At 37.6% G+C, this 17,369-nt stretch overlaps 1 protein-coding gene across 18 annotated transcripts in view; it reads left to right on the top strand.

Annotated features, from left to right (window-relative positions):
- The window catches only part of LOC103673262 (ABI family member 3 binding protein), a 231,995-nt gene that overhangs the window by 132,919 nt on the left and 81,707 nt on the right, over window positions 1–17,369 (top strand). For 13 of the 18 annotated variants that reach the window (XM_040621162.1, XM_008702020.2, XM_008702019.2 and 10 more), the window contains 15 exons: window positions 781–861; window positions 1,288–1,335; window positions 2,396–2,458; window positions 2,575–2,649; window positions 3,355–3,402; window positions 5,051–5,110; window positions 5,892–5,981; window positions 8,157–8,237; window positions 8,657–8,716; window positions 9,485–9,568; window positions 10,946–11,005; window positions 13,526–13,585; window positions 14,392–14,472; window positions 15,791–15,850; window positions 16,671–16,754. The exons of 1 other annotated variant lie outside the window; for it this stretch is intronic. In XM_040621162.1, the coding sequence (XP_040477096.1) occupies window positions 781–861; window positions 1,288–1,335; window positions 2,396–2,458; window positions 2,575–2,649; window positions 3,355–3,402; window positions 5,051–5,110; window positions 5,892–5,981; window positions 8,157–8,237; window positions 8,657–8,716; window positions 9,485–9,568; window positions 10,946–11,005; window positions 13,526–13,585; window positions 14,392–14,472; window positions 15,791–15,850; window positions 16,671–16,754 (1,035 nt within the window). The remainder of the gene's footprint in view (window positions 1–780; window positions 862–1,287; window positions 1,336–2,395; window positions 2,459–2,574; window positions 2,650–3,354; window positions 3,403–5,050; window positions 5,111–5,891; window positions 5,982–8,156; window positions 8,238–8,656; window positions 8,717–9,484; window positions 9,569–10,945; window positions 11,006–13,525; window positions 13,586–14,391; window positions 14,473–15,790; window positions 15,851–16,670; window positions 16,755–17,369) is intronic. 4 more of the 18 variants (XM_040621160.1, XM_040621161.1, XM_040621167.1 and 1 more) reach the window with 4 other exon arrangements.

Here is a 17,369-nt window from a genome sequence, read left to right as displayed (position 1 = left end):
GCTTTCTTCTTTTCCTGACTGTTGGTATCTTTCATAACAGGCTCACATTAGTGGATTCATCCATTGATATTCGTGTGTGTGTGTGTGTGTGTGCGCGCTTCTTACTTGCAGAGAAATTTAAATTCTTTAGTTTTATAAACTGTATCTAATTTTTAAAAAGTTGTCTTGCCTGAAATAATTTCTGAATTTAAAGACATTTTTTTTTAAAGACTTTGTTTATTTATTCGACAGAGATAGAGACAGCCAGCGAGAGAGGGAACACAAGCAGGGGGAGTGGGAGAGGAAGAAGCAGGCTCCCAGCGGAGGAGCCTGATGTGGGGCTCGATCCCACAACGCCGGGATCATGCCCTGAGCCGAAGGCAGACACTTAACCACTGTGCCACTCAGGCGCCCCTGAATTCAAAGACTTTTTATACATGCTGTTAAACTGTAAACTTTTAAATGCTAAATGAAAAACTCCTTTTGAATCTTAGGACAAATAAATTTTAATTTGTACACCTAGTGGCTCCTTAAAGGTGCCTTTCTCATGTTCCTGTTAAACATACACCTTCAAAGCTGTCAGGAGACTGTCTTCTCTAAGCTCTACAAAGTTTTGAGTTTTCCATCTCAAAAAGGAAGAATCATTTAACTGGGTAAATGATGATAGAAAGTTGCAAAACAGAAGGATATATACCCACAATAAGCCAAAGGACTTCAATGTGCTTCTAAGGTATATGTATGATTGTTGTCAGTTTTTAGAGCTACTGCTCTCATATTAACTAGCTAATTTTCTTTCTTCAGCTCCACCAAAGACCAAACGACCAGGTCGTCGCCCCCGCCCTAAAACCACACCTAGTCCAGATGTGCCCAAGTCCAAACCTGGTAAATGTGATGTTCAGGGTTCCAATTAGCATAGAAAATGGAATATGGTAGCTTCTGATATGGTAGCTTCCTACTGCCTAAATAGCTGGGTTTTAAGAACCAGTATAGTTGATTTTTATACTTAAGTATCTATCCTTCCTATGTTTATGATATATTGTTATTTTTTAATTTGTAACTGTTAGGTACACATAGCAATAGGCTGGCCCGGCAAGTGGATTATTAAAGTAGGGCACCCTAAAAGTTTCACATAAGATGCGTATTATGGCAGGTGGGGTGTGGAAAAGCAAGTGGAAGAGGGGTAAATGGGAAAAGTAGAAGGGAAAATAACATTCAGAAAAAGTAGGGCTTAAGAATGAGGAATACTGTTTCCTTCCTCAAGATGCTGCTGCTTGATATAATTAGTGTTCTTGCTTTTTGCTTCCATAGCTCTGGAACCTGCTACGGTACCTCCGGAGCTCTTGGTGCCCACAACTGGTAATTCTACTCTCCTCCACTTGCTTTCACGGAATGTCACTTTTGCTTTTCCTACTCTCCACCCAGGCATGACTGCAGTTCCACCACACCATCACAATTTCATTCCATGCTTTTCCTCACGTTTCCTATCTGGGTCTGAAGAGCCTGAAGATAGGAGATTTCTAGAAGAATCCTACCTGTGTGCTTCTTTAAGGAAGGTCTGTGGTCTTGGACGTAACTTCCTGGTTCCCCAAAAAACCCTTTGTCCTTCCGTGTCCTTCTGTTGAGGAAGCCTTCTACTCTTTCTCAGACAGGGTCATCTGTGCTCATCCTGGACTTGGCAAATGGTGAAATTTTCTTCCAGTGCCATGATTATCATTTCATTGCTTTACTCATTCAACTTGTAAGATCTTTTCCCTCTTAAAAAGCTGCATGAAATAATGGCTTCTTCAGCTTTCTGTTTCTTTGAAGAATGTTTTTGAGTATATTTTGATAACTAGAGGAATAAAGACCATTCTTGTTCTAGGGTCCAATATGAAAACAGTGTGGTGTTTGTAACTTGAGAACATTAGAAGTCCCAAGCTTGTTTTATTGTTTTGGGTACTAATGCTATTTGATTATTACTATTTCCTTATAATTTCTCGTTTTCACAATAAATCTGCTTTACTTTGGAAAATTCCAGAAATCTGTAGCCATGTGAACTTCTGTATAAAGAGTTTATGAATTATTTTTCATGTCTCCTACTAAGCAAGTTTCAAATTTCTACTTTACTATTTTTATGCTGAAAAACCTTACAATTAAGAAATAAAAGTCTTGTGCTTGTCATCTCTGAAATTACTTACACAGAAAAAAGTCTTATTATAGTTCTCATTACTTTGCTCAAAGGCACATTTTGAGCATTTCCAAAAGAAATGAAAAATCAGGAGAGATGGACACATTTCCCTTCCTTCCCATACCCCATGAATTAATTTTGTTGTTTATCCAGTGAATTTATATAGGATCTTGCTCAAGCGTATGTGTCTTTAATTATGACAGTTACAGCCATGATCATTATGCTAATTTTTAATACCTTTCTCTTTAGTGTCAAAACCATCCAAAAGACCTAAAACCACACATAGACCAGATGCACCTCAAATCCAGCCTGGTAATCACTACTTTCATTGCCTTGATCTATAACTAGAAAAATGGTGTGTAAGTAACACTAATCTTGACCTCCACAGCTCTACTCTGATGCTAATTACAGGAACTTTTTCCCTTCAGATTCCAAACCACCAAAGCAATTACTTCCTAAACCCCAAGCCCCAGCACAACCAGATACGCCACCAACTAAACCTGGTAAAACATAATTTCCAATGCTTTAGATTAAGAAGCTTTTTCTTGGGGAATGTTGTTGAAAATGTTTACAATTTGCCATACCGTATAAAGCATAGAAACCCAAATATGATTTTGTTCATTATCTTTTCAAAGTAACCACACCAGCTGTTAAATGAACAAACCAACGTGTATGAAGTTAGTGAATTTCACATCTGATAGTCTGACAGGTTCCATTTTCTTAACATTTTTAGACTTTGTTTTCTAAATTTGAGTATGTAATGAATAGAAGCCTGATTTTTCTGTATCTGCAACACATTTGAAAGTGATTTTAGCATTCACCAGTAGGTAAGGTTGGGAAGGCTGACACTGTGTTCATGCTTTATAAGTACGTAATCAGAGATTGACTTCCTCTAAAATACCTTAATGGTATTTCAAACAGCAGCTATTACCTAAGTGGTTTCCTATGAAATAAGAAGATATTTATATAATAGTTCTAAAAATTCAACTGTTTTGCAATTGAAATTTTCTCCTAAGGTTCCAATTAGTACAAAATTCTGATTTAGTAAGAGAGTATCTCTCATAATAAATAAGCTTATGAAGAAGGCAATTTATATCAACCTAGAATAAACCAGGGTCTGTATCCTATGAATTAAGCATCAGTGAACACCTGAAAGTTTAGACTTCTTTACTTTTCTTACTTGTATCTGTTTATTTTTTATGATGCAGTCTTTGAGCCTGTTACATTTGAGACGGAGGCTCCCTCCCCAACCATAGGTAATGATGTCTTCTTTCTCAGTTGATGTTTCTCTGAGCTCGCCCCTCTCATCTCTGTCATTAATTGTATTCTCTTATGTATACAATGGTCATTCATCATCTTTTTCATTCATTTCCAAAAATTGTTTATTATTTTCAACAGGGAACTTTTCAACATCCAAAGGCATTCTTACTTCTGCTGCTCAGGGTATAACCCCTGAATGTCATTCTTCCTTTGATCACCTTCAGAGGCAGTCAGATTGCTCAGCACTTGACACTGTCAAGAGTCACTGGGGCTGAGAGTGCATCCATCCTGCAATCCAGGAAATCTCTGAGATTTCTGCTTTTATGTGTCTATAATTTATGGTTATGGGAGAGGAACAGTTGAAAAGCTGGTTGGGGCTTGTGGCAATACCAAATTGTCCCTTTCTCACAGAAGTCCTTTCCTCTTTGATTCCGTACTATTCAAATCTGGACATTTCTGTCGATGAATTCATCTTGTGACACCAATTTCCACGCAAAACGGGGATTCCCTTTTTTGTTGAAGGCAATCAGTTTTGGATATTGTTGTTATCTGTTGTGCTCACTTTCTCCATTTCTTCTGGAGGCCATGTTTTCCATTAGGTCAGAAGATGTTGTCAGATGTGGCTTAAACCAACTCTGCTCTGATGTCTTAGCGAAAGGCAATCTCCATATAAATGATCACAGTGTTTTCACGATAAGATGTTTAATGTTACATTTAGTCCTCTGGACTTAATGAAAAATAGAGACGCCAGTTTAAATCCAAGGAGTTACAAATCACAATCAATTTCATATCTATGCATAATTCAATCATTTCAGAATATTATGGAATTGTAGGAATCCTGTTCATATAGACAAAAAGTTGAATTATTACTCTTCAGACTTTTTTCTTAATCATCTCTATTGCCCGCTTGAGTTATCTCCGAATTATTCATTTCAAGTGAATAAAAACAGAGAAATAGAGTACCCCATTGCACAAGTTTATCTTTTGCATAACTGTCACACATCTCCAATAAACAGGCTAATTGAGAACATTTTTAAAGATTCTCACCACCACTGCAGTTCCTCAGAACAAGTAACAGTGGTGGTAAAAGCCTTCCAAATACTAACAGAAGCTTTTGCAGTTTTTCAGAGTAATTTAAAACACATATTAGACCACTGAGATTTTTTTTTTAAGGTTTTATTTATTTATTTGACAGACAGCCAGAGAGAGAGGGAACACAAGCAGGGGGAGTGGGAGAGGGAGAAGCAGGCTCACAACAGAGGAGCCTGATGTGGGGCTCGATCCCAGAATGCCGGGATCACGCCCTGAGCCGAAGGCAGATGCTTAACCGCTGTGCCACCCAGGCGCCCCAAGACCACTGAGATGTTTTTGAAACCAGGTTTCCAATGTAGTTGGAATCAGATAATTAAGTACAGAAAAAAAGCTTTTCATTGGCCTCATAGGGATGCAAAATACAAAAGCTATGCCTATTTTGTGAGATAAATGGATTTCAGAACATAGCCAGTTATTAGAGACCAAGTACTATTCTTACCGTGTTCAGAAATGCTTTTTAAACATTACAGGGTAAAGAAGATTCATTTTTAAGATAATTTTCCTTCTTTTTATATATTTCTTAAATTTCCATTGTTTATTGCTTTTGGTCAGTTCCTGCCTCAGACCTTGAACCTGTCACTCTGAGAACTGAGACTCCCACGACAACGTTGGGTAATGACTTTTTACGTCTTTAAGCAAGTGCATTTTCTGCCCATTGTCTAGTCTATTCTGTTAGTATCTTGGTCAAGGGGTATTCTTTTTCCAAGATTTTCTCATTGCCCTCTCTTGTCACTCAACTCTAGTATTCATTTTGAATATTGAGGGTGTTTAAAATAACTTGATTAAGCCTGTATGCAGCTAGTACAGAGCATCTATCTTCCATGTTACCCAGCTTTGTTGGTGCTTTACAGAGCCTGTGATTCTGCTCCATGTTCTGTGCTAAAGCTAAATTTCAGATACAGTTGGGAGTGGCTGCTCCATAAATGACAATTTTATCTGTGGACATTGACAGAAGGTTGTGTTAAGATAGGGCATTTTTATTTTCTATCAGTGATTTTAGGAAATGTGCTTATTCTAATGTTTAATGGGAGGTATGTCTCAGCCAAATAATTTCTAAGTACGATCTCCCAAAAGCAGGTGAGTCTAGGTTCCTCTCTGATGTGGACATACTTTATTTCTGAGGTCAGGATCGTTTTTGAAAATCTGACACCAATAATAATAAGCTTTTTGAATTATTAGAATAACATTATATATTCTTTCTCAAAAGAACTGTCAGTGGACCCCCCCTAAAAAAAATTTTCTTGTGTGTAGATGACGAAATTCCAAAACCAAAGAGACAAATTTATTAAGACTTAGAAAATCTAGCTGAATTTTAGAAACCCTAGACCCGTGTATCATCCTTTCTTGAATTTCTGGAGTTATAAGACAACATTAACCAGTTTCCTTTCTTCAGCTCCAAAAACATCACAACGACCAAGAACACGCCGTCCACGTCCCAAACATAAAACCACACCGAGCCCAGCTGCATCTGAGAGCAAACTAGGTAAATATGTGGTTCCTGGTATGTGTGGAACCCTGTGGGATGTGATTCTCGTGTGGCAGTTTAACTTGCCACCTAATAGTTCTTGGGACCCTTCAGTGTGAAGTCCTAAGTAATAAGAGCTCTGGTCAAATAACTATGATTTCCTTGTGCTGCTTGGTATCTTCTTGGTACCTTTGTATTTTATTTGCTTTCTCTGAAAAGTTATTTTTTTCTCTTTGATTCTCATTTATCAAAAACTTACCTAGTTAAGGACCTGACTTGCATATTTAGTTCACTTGGTCACAAATTGTATTAAGTGCTACATTAGCATCTGTGAAAAAATAGTTTAGAAATAACAAATGACTTCACTTGGTTGAGGAAAGAAATTTCTTATATAGAAACTGTTCATAAATAGATATAAAGGAATATGGACAGAAGCAACATATTTATTGAGTTTGACCAACTCTCAGACCCACAGTTAATTCTTAGAGAAGTAAAGGAGTCACAAGCCAGTAAATGTAATATGGACCTCGAAATTTCTAGAACTTTTAGATGGGTTGCGGGGATAGGCAGGAATAGCAGAAACAGAGGCACGGAGGACCATATGTGTGGGTGACAGCAGAAGGATAGGAATTAGAAGGGCAAGCTGATTGGGAGAAAGGGGAAAGACAATGTTCACTTAGCTGATGCTCAGAAATTTTGGTCGGTGATGCCACTTTTAGGTGGGTCCATGAGGAGGACTTTGAACGCCTGATTTCAATGATAGGATTTAAGCCAATTGGCTACAGCATACTCTCCGATCCTCCTGGAGTCAGGCCTTTTCTGTCCTGATAACAGAGAAATGCCCTGACAAGTTTTGCAGACTGAATGAACTTTTGTATCTTTTTCTTTTATATGACTTTGTTTGGACAGAAGTCTTGGTCTTCTTCCAAACTGGACTCTCCACAAAAAAAATAAAAATAAATAAAATCATCTGTTTTGGTTATTTATTACAGTATATCCTTTAAAATATCAACTATTTCACCCAAAATGACCTAGGGCCTTGTTTTCCAATAAATTATACTTTCACATTCTTTTCTCATAATTTTTAATTATAATGTTACTTAGATGCCTAACAATTTTTCTAAGCAGGTTTTTTAAAATTGTTTTTGTGTTATCAGATAATATAAAAAGCAAAACGTGGAGCAGTGTGGCAATACTAAGGATATATCTGTTTCATAAGAACAAATATCTTTGTACCCTCACCTCAGAACTTTAAAATTTTTGATTTTTGGCTGTAGAACCAGTGAAGGCCATTTTCAAGAGAGTTTGAGGAATTTTCTCATGTGTTGAACATTTCTTTTTTTCAATTACTTTTGATTGTTGCTTGCTTCAGGCTCTGCACCTGTTACTCCTGGGACATATTTAGGTAATGATCCTTTATGTCCTTTGGCAAGTACTTTTTCTTATTCATTGTCAGAGTGTGGTGCTATATAGATGATGATGTCATAATTTGTTATCATCTTATTGCAGTTTTCAGCTTACAGTATAAAAGGCTTCCTAACAGAAATGTGTATGAACTTAAAGACCACTATCTGCCCCGCATCCCAGTTTCAGACGGCATCATGTCAATCTGAGTCTCTGTTTAAACAATACTGGTGGTTAGAGCGAAGGTCTGAATATGATTCTCCATATATCCCCTCCTTAGACCACCAACACAGTATCGATTATGATACCATGAATTTTCTTTAGGCATCTTGCTTTCTGTATTTGAAGTTCTCCCTAACTTTTTTTTCATTTCACAGATGTTTCAACAAATTTTTGTATGCTTAATCTAGTAAGTTACCAAGTGTAAAAATTTGCCCAAGCCTAGTCATTTTAAATCATACTTAGAAGTGAATAGTCTAGGGTAGTTTGAACTTCTTCCACATCATCATGTTTTAGGAGCAATTTGTAACCAGTTCTGGATGAGGGACAACTTTCAAAGAAATGATAGTTCCTCATCTTCATTTCTTACACGTAATTGTAATTTTTAATCTTTGGCAAACTCTCAATTTTGAAAGGAAACCTATTAATAGACTAAAGGAGAAAATATCAAACCAAAGTAACAGTTTTCTCCACTCAAACTGACCAATTTTAGAAAGCTTAGCTATATCTTCTTATTCAGAGTTTATGAAGCCATCAACACTATATTAATCCTAAATTTTCTTCCCTCAGCTACAACAACAAAGAGACCTCGTCGTCCACGCCCCAAACCTAAAACCACACCCCATCCAGAAGTACCTCAGACCAAACTGGGTAAATATGTGGTTTCCAGTTTAAGGAATTCAAGCAATCTACTCCAGTTGGGACCCCAAATTCTGAGGATACCTAGTCTGATATAGTATCACAAACAGAGGTTCTTCCTTACCTTTCTATATCAAACGGCATTCTTTTCACTAAGGACTTAGTCTCTCAGCAAGTGTAGTATCCGCTTCGTTTTGGCTATCTATAGTATGTGTGGTAAACAGACCCTAGGGGGACCCCTACTCCGCACCCCTTCTTCCTCCCACTCCCACAGTTCCTGCCTCTTGGTATTAAACATAGTGTAAGCCATCTTTTCCTGCTCTTTCCCCCTTAGAAGACTTAGAAGCATTATTTTTACTGGTAAAATGGATTTCCTGACATTTCTTGCATTCACAAAAATCTCTTTGGTTTCTCTCATTGATTTTGGGCAGTTCCTACCACCGTCTTTGAACCAGTTATACTTAGAACCGAGGCTCCCGTGACCACACTAGGTAATGACTCATTATGTCCATCAGCATCTGCTTTTCCTGCTCATTTGAAACCCATTTCATCACCTTCATAACCACAGCTGCTTCTTCACAGGACTCACATGTCGTCTTCTATTGTCATTCAGTTACTTCTTAGTATATTGATGACTATTAAAACCACTCATTCGTTTTAAAAAGTTTTCAAACTTTTAAAAAATAGTACGAACTTAGTCTAGTATATATGTCTGCAATGTAATGCATTTGAATTTATGGCATCTCACCTCCATGTAACCTGTTAATCACATTTTTTGTGTCTGAGTTTCAAACATGGGGGTTGGGGTGAGGGTATCTATCCTTGATTTAAGCCGAGTATTGTCACAGCTGTTACAGTGTGACATAATTCTTGTGCAGATCTAAATTCCTATATTTTAATTTTGTGCATGATTTTGTTTTTGTTTTGCCATTTTAGATAATGATGTGGTCTTCTTTCAGTAAAGAGTGACATAGGAAATGCACTCAACTCTAATAAATGTAAAGGCCATCATTAGTTTAAATTTACTCTACACCTTCTCCACCACCATAATTCAGTAAAGTTTTGGAACTTTTTTCATTTAGAGATCCCTTTGAGACTATCTTTGATGTATAAACTCATGCTTCTGTGTGACTTTTGTCTTTCAGAGTAGTGTAAATGACATAAAGAGGCAGTTATTGAAATGGAGACAAATTGTGTACTCCTATCCCCAGCTTCTAGCACTGAGAACACTCTGTTAACCTGAGGTTTTCTTCCTTCAGCTCCCAAAGTGCCTCAACAAACTCGTCATCCACAGCCCAAACCTGAAACCACAGGGAGTCCTGAAGCACTTCAGACCGACCTGGGTAAATGGGTAGCTCCTGGTTAAGCCCATCCAGTGGGGTCCAGAGAAAGCGAAGGAGCAAGTCAGGGTTAGCAGCTGCTTCTACTCCAGAGTGGCCAGTGAGAACATGGTCGGAGGGCTTTGGGTGGTAGCTGAATTTGTTACGCTTGTGAAGTAGAATCTTCTCTCTAAGCGTTTGATTTCTCATTCAATTCTATCCATCCTTTAACTATTGAACATATGTGGGAGGATGAAATACTTACAGAACGAATGTATGGGTAAATAGGAAAGGTTTGTTGTTATGTGGCAGGCACTATTGTTAGTACCTCATTTTTTTCCCATTTTTTTCCATTTTAAAAAAATTTGAATTCAATTAATGAACATGTATTATTGGTTTCAGACGTAGAGATTATGTCTTGTTAACTACAAAGTTAAGTCATAATGGAGGTCTAGGGCAGGAGTTGGCAAACATTTTCTATAAAGGTCTAGATAGTCAATATTTGGGACTTTGTGAGCATATTTTGCATAGTTTTCTTTTTTTCTTTTATAACCACTTAAAAAATGGGGAAAAAATCATTCTTGGCTCTCATGGGCTGTATGAAAATAAGCCATAGGTGAGATTTGGCCTGTGGGCTATAATTTGTCAACCCTTGTTTTAAAGAAACTATAACCAGGGTTGGCCAGTAGTTAGGAAGGGTTGAGTGTTGAAATCACTGTAGATTTGGATGACTGGGGAGAAGGAGGATGGAGAAGTACAGAAAAGAAGGACATGTGTGGAGGGCCAGTGAAGGGAGGCAGAGGCTTTTCTGAGTAGTTGAGTCTGTCAGGCTTCTAAGTGTTGATCAGAACATTTCATTGAGGCTGCTACAGCTAAATGGGCCCAAAGGACCAGTTGAAAAGGTGTTTTGAATGTTGGACTTAGGAGTTTGAATTTCACGTAAGAATCATCGGCATCTGTATATGATCATGCTTTCCCTGTTTACCCTGCTATAGCTCAGACTGGGTGCCTGTCCCTTATCCTGCTCTCTTAAGGGCCCCATCCTAATCCTAAAAGCCTAATCCTGTTACGCAAAGTTTGTTGTCTCTTTCCAAAGAAGAGTTTTCAGCAAGATTGGAATGGTCTATTTTGGTACATTACTTCCGTTAGGATCATGAAAGAGTGAGACACTTCAGGGGCACTTCACAGGGACAACTGTCTACTACAAAGATAACCCCTACTAAGTGATAAATTGGTACCCAAGTGCAGAGAGACTCCATATCCCTCAGCTCAGAAAGTTAATAGTTTTTCCTTTGTACTCTAGATGCATTACTACTTAGGTACAATTATTTCTGCAGTTCCGAGACTGTATAAAAGTTTTAACATTTCATTTTTTTATTTTTATTTTTTATTTTTGGTCAGTTCCTGCTGTAGTCCTTGAACCGGTCACTCCTATGAAAGAGGCTCCAGGGACTGCATTTGGTAATGCCACTTTCTGACCTCCAGCAAGAGCTTTTTCTGCTCATTGTCGAACAGAGTCCACTCGTTGCCATTCACTTTCCTTCTTTATATTTTGAGTTGAACACGCATAAAACAAATTAGTGCTTGTTCTTAGGAGATTCATGCCTGAATCTAGTTTGGGATAGCTTCCTGCCCAGGAACTTACTTAAAAATTTTTTCATGCCGCCTTCTATTTTCAGATTAATCTGAATTACCTGTTAAGGCAAATTTCATTTATTCATGTGAGCACCTGATCCTGCTCTATGCTAACCAAGCTGTGACAGGGAAGTTTCTTAATATATCCGTTGTACATAGACCTTTTTTATCTGCCTGTGTTTTTGTTAACTTTTGAGTAATATGTTCTTAGTAAATTGTCTGACAGATAATGTGGCCAAGGATAATAAGTTTAAATAGTAAGCCCCATCCTTAGGGTGAATCTGACCACCCCTTACTCTCCACCATAGTTTAGAAATGATTCTTAACCTTTATAATGCAGTCCGGGGACTCTAGGAGAATATAATAAAGGGGTGCCTGCCTGGCTCAGTCAGTGGTGTGTGTGACTCTTGATCTTGGGGTCACAGGTTTGAGCCCCACATTAGGTGTAGAGAATACTTTAAAAAATAAAATCTTAAAAAAATATGATAAAAAATACCCATCTTGACTCTCTGAATTAATAACTTCGTTTTTATGTCAATTTTGCCCCCAATGTATCAATAACAGAAGAAGATACAGTAGCATAGTAGGGGCAAATTTTTCACACTAGAAACCTATATTTTATGAAACTCAAAAAAATATGTCAAGCTGTAGAAAACAAAGAATTTTTTTAAAGCTCATAATTTGCAGAACCATAAACTTTAAAGTAACTAAATGTTACCTTTTTCCACTTCCAAAAACATCCCAATGGACACTTCATTCACAAACCAAACTTGAGACCATTCCAAGCCCAGATGAACCTGGGACTATACCAGATGAAAGCTCAGTCCTTGGTTTCAGGAGACTGAGAGCCTATTACGGATTGAAAGTGTAAACCCACATACCCTCTAGTGAGGGAATCGTGAAGAGTCCTTCCCCCTTCAGGGTTGGCAAGAAGTACATGTTTGGAAGGTACATAATTTTTCCTCTAGTTCAGGGTAGGAGGACACACATTTTACCTTATCTTCAGGCTAGTTGAACACAGAACCGTTTTCTGCATAAAAAGCCCACAGAAGGAAAATAAGGCAGGGTGTTTTTGCAAATTGAAGATTTTGGGGGGTATTTCAACATCAACTGTTAGACTCATCATATAAAGTCTTAAAGAACTGAAGCATCATTTTGGACTTCAGTATATCAGGGAAGGAGTTTAAGTCTTGACATCACATCAGAATTTGTATAAGTGGACAGGTGAGAACAAAGATGACAAAAAATAGGATATGTATAGAGGGAACCAGAGGAACAAAGGTTCTGCTTCTTTGAAGTGTCAGTCAAAACCTCTTATTGGTGATTCTTCATTTGGATAATGCCACAAGAAATTGAAGGCGGGCTTGAGTATTCCACTCAGGAGTCCAATGTTGTTCTCACAAGCATCATAAATCCTTTCTTTACTGGATGCCACAGAGTGGGTGCCCCTTACCCAGTCCTCTTGAGTACCTTTCTTTGGACACAAGTCACAAGATCTTTCCAAAGCTGAGTTCTCAGCAAGGTCATCATAGCCATTTTTGGTTACTTATGTAATGGTCGCAACCATAATCTGATAAACATAGTAGATGTTTTCTTTATTCAGCACCCACTAAAGCGCAAGTTAGTCATTTATATGCTTTTCAAGATGGTTAGGAAAGTATTTAAGTAAAAGCCTAAAAATGTTCTAGAGTCTACCACATTAGATGCAAATAATCAAGCACTAACCAGTAGAACTGTTTCCCTCTTGTGGTGCTGAATAGAGACCACAAGTAATGACTATCTCATGAGATGATGTCCTGAACTATAGTTTAGCCACATCTGGACAAAACAATTGGTTTCCCTTAGTATTAGCTTGCTAAGGCTGCCATAACGACATGGACTGGGTGGCTTAAACAATAGAAATTGATTTCGCACAGCTCTGGAGGCTGGAAATTAAAGATGATGGTATCAGCAGTTTTAATGTCTCCTGTGGCCTTTCTCCTTGGCTTGTAGATGGCCTCATTGGCTCTGTCCTCACATGGCCTTTCCTCTGTGTGTGAGCATCCCTTGTGTGTGTCTCTATTCTTATAAGGTCATCAGTCATACTGGATTAGGGACCTACTCTTGCAACCCCATTTAACTTAATTCCCTCTTCAAAACCCCTATCTCCAAATACAGTCACATTTGGGAGTTAAGGCTTCAACATAGGAATTTGGGGGAGACACGGTTCACTCCGCAGTCCACTTCATCTAGAATAAAGTAATAATTCTAGATGAAATGTTACACTGGCAAAATATATTTTGAAGTGAATTTCATAGCTCCTTATACATTTTTTAAAAACCTCTTTTGCTTATTTTATTACTTCAGTTCCTGTTACAGACCTTGAACCTGTTACTCTTAGAACTGAGACATCTGGGACAACATTAGGTAATGGTTCTGTGCAATTCGCCAAATGGTTTTGCTGCTCATTGTCCATTCCACTCAGTCTCCATCGCCTGGCTTTTCCTCTTTCATGAGACAGACATCATCCTCTGTTGCCATTCAGTCACTTCATCCGAAGAATCTTGAAGCCTCTTAAAAACAAGTTTCCTGTTGTTTTTATGAGAGCAGACATTAGCTTAATTCAAAACATTGCTGCCATTTGGTACGTTTGACATTGTCATGTTATCTCGTGCTTCCTTGAACAGCATTCTGTGTTAAAGCCAAGTTTAAAAACAAATTGGGATCTGTTTCTTATCTAGGCTGATCAGCTTATTCTTATGCTCATTTGCATGTCTAGGTTGCTAAGTTTTTAAAAAAAACTATTTGCATGGTATGCTTCTTTGTTGGTGTTTTAAGCAATGACATGTTTTATTACTAACTTGACAAATAAGAAATTACCTAAATCCAAAATTTTAAATTATAAGCCTTTTCCTCAGTGTGACCCTAACTACCACTCCCTTGCACCAGCGTTGAGCCCTCCTTCTCATTTTTTCCCCAATGAGGAAATTCTGCAAGTGTTTAATTTTAAGTGCTAATCTTCATGCCTTGAATGAACAACTCACTGTATACATGAGTTTGCCCCCAAAGTACCATCAATGAAAAAAGAAGACACATTGGCATAAAAGGATTTAAAATATTAAATTACAAGAAATTTCCTGTAACTTTTGAAAATCTAACAACTCTTGGAAAAACCTCTCTTCAGAATCCAGAGCCTTAGGACCTAGAGTAACACAAAGCTTTTCTTTCTTCAGCTACTACACCACAAAGACCCCGTCGTCCACGTCCCAGACCTAAAACCACACCAAGCCCTCAAGTACCTCAGACCAAATCCGGTAAATGTGTGATTCCTTGGTTTAAGGGTGAGCCCAAGTAGTCTATCCTAGTGGAAACCCAAAACAGTGCCAAGCTGTTAGTGGCTCTAGGTGTGAGGTCATGAGGCATGGTCAGGAATGTCTACTTTGCCCAGGTGCTGGAGAATGTGACCGGCTGTGATATATTTGGTGCCAGAATATCTTAATCTATGTCGTCTTTGATATGCACTTAGTATATTTCTTGCTATCAACTTCCATTCAAATTTTAATGATAAAGGTTCTTTAGCAGAGCCAATATATTCAGTTCAAGTAAACAAAAAATTCAATTCCTTGAATATTTCTGGTCCAATATGGGCAATTGTGGGGTGATATGCCAGCTGTGGGAGACTTTCTAAAAGAGTAGAGTTGGGTATATGTTTGCATGATACGTTAAATATTGACCTTGCAAAGGAAAAGATCAAGGTCGCCTAGACTTGGACCTTGGGCCTACTACAGGATTTCAATGAATGGAGGGAAAAGTGAACCAAGGCAGAACGGCTAGACATGTAAGGTGGTAGGGAGTTAGCCACAATGGCAGTCCAGTGTGCCTAAAACAGACTGTCCTACTTCCCGATGGCCAAAACAAGGTTATTGCTGATGCTGCATTTGGAATAACCCAGACGGCCAACTGAAAGAGAATTTTGAGGACCTAATTCAGGAGCTTAGATTTGACACAGAGACATCAACTGTCTTTAATTTCTCTATCTGGGCTTCAGCCAGACAGATGATCTACTGAGTATTACAGACCGAGTGACCATCTTTATTCAGCTCTTTTATGTGCCATGGTTTGGATAGAGTTCTCAGACTCTTTCCATAGAAGAATTCTCAGCATGAGCAACGTAGTCCACTTCAATGATTAACTTTTATATCTGTTTCAAACTTATTAACTGTTTATTATATCCATGTTTACTTAAACATAGTAAGTGCACATTTTCAGCTTCTGTAGAAATACAGATTGATCAGATTTTTTAAAAGACAATTTCTAAGTGTATGTTAGGTAAATGAATAAGAATATTTTCTAGTGCAGAGTTTTCCATTTCAGAATCCATTGGCTAAAACCTAGGAGAATTTCATGTTGACTCTTTTAAGACGATAGTTCAAAGGCTAAGCCTAAGACCATGACTATACTTTGGCCAAATCTTCAAAGATCAATCATCTACTCATTCCTTCAGTTAGGAGGTTGATTTTTTTTCTTTGTTTTTGTAGAAGGATTGATACACAAGTAGATTTGTTTAGATATAAATGTTCTGATTTTTCATGTGTTTTAAAATTTCTTTGGTTTACTGTATTTTGGGGGCAGTTCCTGCTACAGTTCTTGAACCTGTCACTCTTAGACCTGAGACCCCAGGAACAACATTAGGTAATAATATATTATCTTTTCAACAAGGCTTACTCTGCTTTTGTCAAACCCAGAGTTTCACCTTGCTTTATGTGACCATGTGTCATTCTTTTTGGACATTCATTTACATTCTTAAAATTATGAAAACTCTTAAAACTGTCTGCCATTTTTAAGAGAACCAGTCATATATGAACGTACTTCAGGACATTTATTTGCCATGTAACCTATTTGAAAATTTTCACATTATTTTGTGTTTTATTTAAGTAGTATTGCTGGTTAAAAAAACAAACTGGTTTTCAGACACTATGGGTTTCTGCCACTTCTCTAGGCAGATAAAGCCAAATAATAGCTATCTTGGAGCCAAGAGGATCCATTTATCCCACATCTATGTTTCTAACTTTTTTTTTTCTATTTGTGTGATATTGTTTTGTTTTGTTTCTACTTAGGTAATGATGTATTCTTGTTTTAGTAGTTACATAGAAAGTGTGGAAAGATGGAAAAATTGAATTATAAATCTCAGATTTAATATGACCATCCTTCATAATACATTAAAATTTGACAGTGGTTCTTAACCTGTCTGTTGCCTAGTCAACCTGCTGTATGACACTTTGATTGTACTTACTAATCTTTATTTCTTGAATTAAAAAGTGATTTTTTTTCTTCAAAGAATCTTCTATGGTAAAAGAAATTATATAAGAAGTATACATGACAAAAAATCTCAAACCAGAAAGGCACATGTCTAACGAGTTGTAGAAAATCTGGAATCAATATTTTCACCTCTCATTGCTTCCAGAACAGAGGTAATGTAGTTGTGTAGTAACTCTAGAACTTCTTCCTTCAGCCTCCAAAACATCACAAAAGACACGTCGTCCACGTCCCAGACCAAAAACCACACCAAGTCTTGAAGCATCTGAGTCCAAACCAGGTAAACAAGTGTTCCTGGTTTAGAGTTTCAGCAGACTAACTCAGCAGGGTCTCAAAAGTAATTCCAATGTTTGGAAGTAACGAATAGGCTCCATAAAAAGTAAAGGTATAACTTGTGTTAAACAGCAGTTCCCACTGTAGAGGGGGCAAGAGGAGCACAGTAGGGGGAAATCTGTGGGGAAACTGAATGCCTCATGCTTCCTGAGTGAAATCTTCTCTGTCACTGTGCATATTATTAATTTCCATCTATGTCTTGAAAATTAAACTTCTTTAGAAAAATTAGATGTATTCAGTTCAAATTAACAATGGTATCTTCAGTATCCCCGGGTCATATTAGCACTTTTGTGGGTATAAATTTGGTGTGGGAGACATGTTTTCGTCCTCAAACCTGCAAGAAAGCTGAGAACAAAAGCCTTTGTAAATAAGATAGGAGATGGCATTAGCATGTATGCAAAGACAAGATCAAGATTGATTTCTGGATGGTATCAACAGAATGTGCTAGGTACATAAATATGTAGATCTGGAAAAGATGATAAAGTGGGGCCTTGAAACCACCATAGTACAGGATAAGTAGAAAAGTAGGAATAAAATCAGAAAGAGTAGATATGAGTGAGAC

The sequence above is a fragment of the Ursus maritimus genome, unplaced genomic scaffold (assembly GCF_017311325.1).
Source record: "Ursus maritimus isolate PB19 unplaced genomic scaffold, ASM1731132v1 scaffold_4, whole genome shotgun sequence".
Lineage (NCBI taxonomy): Eukaryota > Metazoa > Chordata > Mammalia > Carnivora > Ursidae > Ursus > Ursus maritimus.
This window is presented reverse-complemented; position numbering and strand designations above follow the sequence as displayed.